At 37.8% G+C, this 8,143-nt stretch overlaps 1 protein-coding gene across 1 annotated transcript; it reads left to right on the plus strand.

Annotated features, from left to right (window-relative positions):
- Positions 1-2,430: 2,430 nt before the first annotated feature.
- LOC139730027 (uncharacterized) lies at positions 2,431-5,768 on the plus strand. Its single transcript, XM_071640947.1, has 3 exons — positions 2,431-2,476; positions 3,073-3,193; positions 3,728-5,768. Exons 1-3 carry the CDS (start codon positions 2,452-2,454, stop codon positions 5,100-5,102), a joined length of 1,521 nt encoding a protein of 506 aa, XP_071497048.1. The 5' UTR covers positions 2,431-2,451; the 3' UTR covers positions 5,103-5,768.
- Positions 5,769-8,143: the final 2,375 nt, after the last annotated feature.

The raw sequence follows: 8,143 nt of genomic DNA on the forward strand, positions 1-8,143 counted from the left end.
CGCTACGCGCTGCACGCACTGCTGCTGCACTGCTATGCCTAACGTTAGATTTATCGTTCACGAAACCTGCACACTTTTCCAAAAGGGAACCGTCATTACTCTAGTAAAATGCTCGAGAGGGATATAAAACAAATATCGACTGCTTTCTTTCGGGCCATGGTAAAACTATTTGACCTCGGTGATGTCTCAACAGTGCCATGTCCCTCGACTTCGTCTCGGGACATAGCACTGTTGAGACATCACCTCGATGCAAATAGTTTTACCATCTCCCTCTGCAGCAGTCGATATTTGTATACTATCATTTGCAAAGTCTTTTCCTGTTAAACGACAACACTTTTCGAAAAGATAACAGTATAGGTGCATTTGTATCTTTTGATGTCTGATTCGAAATGAACATGTTGGGTATGAAGATACAAAAAACAATCACGTAGTTATCTGTCACTGGTTTTACATGTATACTACCAAAGTCCTTGCCTTTTTTTCCTAAACAGACGACAAACAGACCGCTCTAGAATCGACAAGTTCAGCGAATTCAGGCTCTCCCAGTGAGTATAGTCGAATACTTTTAGTGCAGGAGTTATTTTAACATCATAACCCCCTTCCTATCGTCATGTGTACAGTCAAATCCACGAAGATCACCAAACAGAGATGATTATGATAATGTCAAATATGCAAAAAAAAAATGTTCAAGCTCTTCTTTTTGCTTTAATAGTAGTTCACCTGAGCAGAAGCTCAAGAGAGCTCTTGCGATCATTCGTATTTTGGCGTCGGTCTTGAGTCATGAGTCGTATTTCGGAACATTTTCATCTTCTTCTTGAAAATCCATGACCGATTTTCATCATAGGGGATTAGGATTCCACTTTGTTCAAATGGGTACCATCCCCACCTCACCCCCCGTGGGGGGGGGGGGGGGGGAGGGGGCAATAAGTTGATTGATGACAGTCGTTTTATTTTGTTCATTACAGATTCTTAGGGATGTGCTGGGAGGGAGTTAGAGTTGGTGCCCATTTTTCACATTTTCCTCTTCTTCTTGAAAGCGACTGTCAAGATTTTCACCAACTTGACAGGTGTTATCTCTCTCTCTATATATATATATACATATATATATATATATACATTTGTATATATATACATATATATATATATATATATACATTTGTATATATATATACATATATATATATATACATTTGTATATATATATATATATATGTATATATATATATATATATATACATATATATATATATATATATATACATTTGTATATATATATATATATATTAACAAATGAGCACAATTTCCCCACTTGGGAGGTCTCCAAGGGCACAACGCCCCGTTGAATAGCAGAAGACAAAGCCCCCAAAATAAGGAATCTCGGCATAAATGTTCTTGTCTGTAGAAGTGATATTACACGCTACGTTCGTGCTATGAGTGAGTTGGTGACCACAGTTAAAAAACCCCTCATTACAATTCAGGGGATGAGCATGAAGGGCCCTACTTAGCAGGTACTTTTGCCAGTGTAGACATGGACACCACGACCCATAGAGGCCCTCAAAGCTGTTCACACCTCTAATTTGATAATTGTCTCAGGAAATAGTATACAGTTCAGCGTGGAAGGTAAACTTGTGATACTCAGGTGAGCGCGAGACCCCCGGCTCTCTTGTATTGGGGTTACCCTTCAAAATCATCACAACTATAATTTGACGTAGCCTTTCGTAAAAGGCGATGGGTCATTGGTAAGGACAAATCAGGTTTGTTTGGGGGTTTATCGGGGGGGGGGGGGGGGCGGTAGTTCAAACATTCTTGCAAACTTAACAGTTTCCTTTCCAAACCTACAAAATGCAGAGAGATTGTATTTACTACTTCTTCTTCTTCAATACTGTGTACGTTTGTATGGGTGTATTTTTTTTTTGCAGGCAATGACCGGCAAGATGAAAACTTGAAAACAGCATCTACACAAATTACAGACAACACTTCTAGTGAGTACAGTTGTATTACAAAGTGCACGCTGAGTGCGTCGTAATAGACACGGGCAATTGCGTTCGTGTGTGCCTGTGTTTAATGTCATGAAAGTGTGGGTGTGTATTAACGAAAGTGTGTATGTATGTTGTGTGTGCGTCAGCCGGAAAAGCAGGAAAAGAGAACGACTTGTCGTTTGCTTAACTGTCATCAATCTGACTCGCTCCTTGGAATTAGCTTCTCGTATTGAAAAACACCTTTTAAGTTGGTTTCTTTTAAAGAGTTTTAAAAGACTTTTGAAAGACGGCAATACAGCATAGGTAAATCCATATTTTTCATGTCTGAATTTTTAGGAACATTTATAGGGCCCCCAAAAGCATTGTAGTTTTATAATATAACTGGACGTTTACTATCAATGCCGTACTCCTCTTCTTTTCGTAAACAGATGACATACAGACTATACAAATTCTAACATCGACAACATCAGCGATGTCAATCACTACGTCTCCTTCAAGTGAGTATAGTCCAATACATTTAGTGGCTTATTTTGATAATGATCGCTCCTTCTAATTGTCATGTAGACAATACAATCCACAAATATCAACAGGCAGAGAAGGATTATAGGCCCTATGCCAACTGCGTGAAAACAGACATGTAGTACTCTTCAGAATCCGTAAGATGCAAAAGATTTATATTGCACTGTAAAGAAGGCATGTACAATGGAACACATCATCAGCACTAAAAGAAATGAGTACAGTATTCTGGCCAATTTGAATCAATCCTTTCAGACGAAAATTGTGTAATGCTTTCATGGCAGTAGTTCACAGCACAGCAGAAATGAAAGATCATACCATGATATTAAAATCAGCCACCTTATCTGTTTGGTGGTCATAACAAATCATTACATGATGATGGTAGACTAAACGAAATTTGTTCAAATCTTGTCATATTTTGTGGTTGTAGTTGTTTGTGAATTCCTCCATTTATGTAGATGAAGTCGTACCTTTGCCAAACTTTTTTTTCTCATTTTTTATTTTTTATTTATTTCTTTATCTATCTGTCTATTTATTCATTTATCTGTTTATCTATCTATCTATCTGTTTATTTTAGTGCCTAACCTGTCACATGAGACGACAGTAATCATAATGTACAGCCTTGGGATTTCCTTTTGTGTCGCTCTCGTCCTGCTTGTACTGCTAGCCGTGATTCGGTGCAAGAATCATCAAAAGGCGTAAGTCTTCAAACCCACACACGTACTCACACACACACACACACATACATACATACACACACACACACACTCAAACAGGGCAATGGAAGGATTATAAGATTTCTTTGAACTGCGATTTTTTTTTCATATAAATAAGTGTGATTTGTGAGCATAATATTGGATGTTACTTGTGGTCGTGTGTGCATGTGCGTGTGTGTGTGTGTGTGTGTGTGTGCAAAAAAAAACTGTATACCGTGTCTTTAATGTGTGCAGAAAAAAAGGTTTTTAGCTCATCTCAAAATCCATATACATGTACACAAACGCAAAATGGCAAATTAAAAAAGAAAGAAATGCATACAGCTTGAATTTTTGTCTTGGATGATTGTTTTTTTGCTACTCATATGTAAATCTCGTTCAGTTCTTCTGTAGTTTTACATTTAGGTTTTACTACAATAATTTTGAAATGTATGTTTCACTGTCAAGATGCAATAATGCAGTGTTATATAATGTAATAGCAGCCGCTGATAGGAATGTCTTTCCTCTCCCTTTGAACAGGCGCAGGCAGTCAGAAACTTTGCACCAGGCGAACGATCGCTCTAATGACGAACAAATACACATGCATCATGTTGGAAATTCAAGCCAGAATCAGAGCGCGGCGGATAATGTTGATTCACTCAAAGCCATTAGTACTAAAGATGGTGGTGTAGGTCACTCTTTCCGTTACAATCAGGACAACAGATTCAGAGACGCCACATCTCATCAGGAAGACCCATATCACATCTATCAAGACGCAGCGGAGGTAGAGAAGGTGCGTTCTCAGACCGCAGAGGTGGAGCAAATCTCCTCTTGTTCGCTAGCCATATTGAGCAGCGTCAAGTCCCCTGTCAGCACTTCGTTAACTTCTATACCTAGTTGTTCTGACAACTATGGCCTGCAGGAAACATCACTGAATCAATCAATGGGTTGCTCTGAGGACGACGAATACCAAGATGTTGACATTTGGAGAAAAAATAGGATGACTAATGTTGCAGCATTATTAAGATCTCCTTCTGGAGCTCGCTTGTTTGATGACAGTTGTTACAATTCGCTGGACTTTGGCATCCGGTCTGAAGGTGTTTGCGCTCGAAGACTGAAAGCCAGGCCCTGCAACACGCACATTTGTGAAGCCGAAGTTGTCGATGAGTCCGAGTTCAACAGGACAATGGTAAATGAGTATGCAGAATTAAGCGACTCTAAAGAGCATGCTCAGATTATCCATGGCGACCAGGAGTACAATCACATCAATCAATATCAACCAGCCTCCGGTTCCACTACAAAGAGAAAAGTTTGCTCTGATAGAGAAAACACAACGTCCTGTGATACCAGCAAGGGTTTCTTACCAGCCGAACCTCCTGAAGACATTCTTTACAATCAACTAGAACCCGAAGAACGTTATAAAGTTGATACTAGCAATGAGCTGCAATACTCTGACGCGTTCGACTCAGAATACAATAAACTTAAACCTCAAAAGGATGCCAACGATATCTCCCTTCCAATAATGAGAGAAACCGACTTCAGTGCCCACCATGGAACTGATAACTCAGTTTGCTTTATCTCAAAACCCAAAACGTGTGAGGAATTATACGCAAAGGTGGACAAAACAGTGGGAGCGTCGTTCACTCCACCGGCACCACCTTGTGAGGAACTGTATGCAAAGGTGGACAAAAAAAGAGGAGTGCCATCCGCTGCTCCACCATCTTGTGAGGAATTGTATGCAAAGGTGGATAAAACAAAACGGCCAGTCAGTAATGACTCAAAACCAGCATGGCAAGAGGAACTGTACATGAATGTAAGGCTACGGTCACAGCCACCAAAATCAGCCTGCCTCGGCGACCGGCCGGCGAGTTTTTGGCCAATTTCGGCCGGACAACGACCGATAAGCGACCGGTGACCGACCAGGAATTACTGATTTTTAGGGTATCGATCGGTCACCGCTGAAGTTTTAACGCGGAGATAAAATTTCAGCGGCGACCGACCAGTTTTCACTCACTGCTCAAAATACGCTCGGTGTCCGAGCGACAACCTTCCAGGCACTGGCCTGTATGATCGAGCAGTTTATGGAACAAATATAATAGAGACAAAAATGACAAAAGGACAGAAGAAAACCAAGGCAATAGATCGACCGGTCGCCGTCGAGCGATTGTATGCAAAATACAAAATACATGTATACAAAATGCCAAAGACTACCATTTTTACACCATTTCTTACTCAAGATCGTGAGCCTCGATTGGAACAATATTGAAAGACTAAAAATTCTTCTGTGAAAACATATAGGAAAGCGAAACAGTTTTCCCGTATTGTGCATGCCAGATTTAACAAATGTTAATACTTATACATATAATGAATTAAGAATTGCATTATGATGGCACTCTAAAATCCATTCGCATAGTTTAGTATTGTCTCCACCATATCCAACAAACTGAGACCACAAGCGGAGTTCGTCAATTGAGCCAAAAATAAAACAAAGAGTAAAAAACAATTCCATCTTTTCATTTTGCAGTAAGATGGTCATTACCTCTTCCTATCGCTGTTTAGTCCTATACATTTATGTATGTATGTATGTAAATATGTTTATGTATGTACATGTATATATATGTGTGGGTATGTTACTTTGTGACAGCTAGAAATGTTTGTAATATTCTCCAAATATGCTTGTAATGATTATGTACTATACTATATTTCCCGTTGGCACCTCATGAATATAACTTTCCACCCATTCACGTTTATTGGAAAGTGCACTATGAAGTAGCTATTAAATTTGCCTTTTAAAGGTATGTGTCTTCTCTACTTGTATACGGTCACATTTCTCGAGTGGGAAAATGATATATGTTACTGATTACAGTAAATTTTAAGATATAGTTGAAGATTTATACAAAGCACACATCTAAACTTACTCGATTTACAGAAATGTGTTATCTGACGCCTGAGTATGCACACGGTTTCAAAGATTCAAATATTCAAATGTATTTTCACTTCCATCAAGTAAACAAAAAAAAAATTATATATAATGCATATGTACAGGATATTTGTAATAATTGCAGAATGTGAATAACGATTATGTGCATAACTATTATGTGCATAACGATTATGAAAATCAGTAGAAGATAAAAACAACGCAATTATATCTTTGTTAAAATATACATAAAGCGTATAATACAAGTTAACTAAGGATGGGGATGGAAATGGAGGGTCCCACTAAGAAGCAAAACTTGTACGATATGGGACCCTCAGAAAATACACAAGACAGCAATGCAAAACAAAATGTAACGAACCGATGTCAACTGACTTGAAATCAAAATAATTGGGAAGGGAAAAAAGGAAAAGAAATAAAAGAAAAAGGGAAAAAAGAACTACAGCACGTGCCATCGTGGACGCAAGCAAGCAAGCTGGATTCCATCAGCTGTCCATGGTGTACAATTAGTGATGAAATACGACCTGGATTGAATTTGATGCAACATTTTTTATAGGTAATTATACCGGCAAGAATGCAGGAGAAGAAGAGAATAGACACATCGGTATATACGGAACTATGTAATATTGTGGTATAATTTATGGACACACTTCCATACCTTATTGGTTTCTTTGATTGTATTTCCTAGTTTTGTTTGAGTATTAGTAATCATTTGTTGATAGGGGATAGGTGGTAAATATCATAGGTTACTCACGTTAATTCTGTTCAATTCAATCCTATTCAATTCAATTTATTCATCGTCATTTTAGGAGTACAATAAAAAGACACACATAATTACATAATTTTATATAAACTCATTACAACAAAAAAAGGAGTTTGATTTTATATCGGAAACCAAAGGAGAAGCAGTGCTTAAAGCAAGATTACATAAATTATGATTATAGATTATATTGATGTAATATGCACGTAAGAGAGAGAGAGAAAAAAAATCAAGACACGTGTAAATTTCAGTCTGCAAATAATTTGATGGAAAAACTATCATATACATAGACATTTTTACATACACCTGGGGAATCTCGGAGAGTAGAGAGAAGAGAAAATAGGTTGAGTAAGAAAAGGAGAAAATATTCTAGGAGTGTCTTAATCAAGAGCCCGAAATGTTGGACTCGAGTCTAGTCAGACTAGTGTAAAACAATAATGAAAAAAGAAAAAAAATTATTCACTTTATACATATAAGTACAGAGTGACAATGATGATAATTGTTACAACTTTCCCATGGGAGGAGCAGGTTAGAAGGCAATTCCTTGAATAGGGATATAGTGGAAAGATGTTTTATGTTCTTTGGAAGAATTAATGAGCTTTTTTAAATAGTGAAACATATATGACTGAATGCAATGTGCTTGCTAATTCACCATCATTTTGATTGTATTGTTTTGTTTAAATTGAATATATTGATTGATTTATACGAACAGACATAATAAAAGTTGAATAAAGCACGGTCAATTCAAGGTGTTATATAAAAGTTGGCTCAGATAATATTCAGTGAATTCAATAAACAATTGTTGCAATCAACCCTTCGTGTCAATGAGTCCTTTGAGATGCACAACAACGCAATGAAAACTTCGAGATAGCTGGTAGACGCACTCTAGTTAAGAGAGTGCTAGTAATGAACTTACCCCCCCCCCCCAAAAAAAAAAGGAGTGTGATAAAGAAAGGTGCATACTCGTGCGTGCGTGTGTGTGTGAGTGTGTGTGTTTCTGTTGACCGTCACAGATGCAACGAAATAGATGGATCATTTCATAATTCCCAAATCTGCTACTGTACCCTTACCCTAATACAAGTATACGTACTACTCTTTACTCTGCTAAAGACATGTGTGGCTTCTTTCTGATGTCTACAGTTTCATCTGCAATATCCGAGAATGCAATCATACAAATTAGAATCCTTTGTTTTATGACTGAATTTGAAAAGTTGTCTGAAAGGTTTGTATTCCTACAGATTTTCTTTTGATACTAGCAACT

Source organism: Diadema antillarum, unplaced genomic scaffold, assembly GCF_040938485.1.
Source record: "Diadema antillarum isolate AM-2024a unplaced genomic scaffold, OU_Dant_1.0 scf00000021, whole genome shotgun sequence".
NCBI classification, from domain to species: domain Eukaryota; kingdom Metazoa; phylum Echinodermata; class Echinoidea; order Diadematoida; family Diadematidae; genus Diadema; species Diadema antillarum.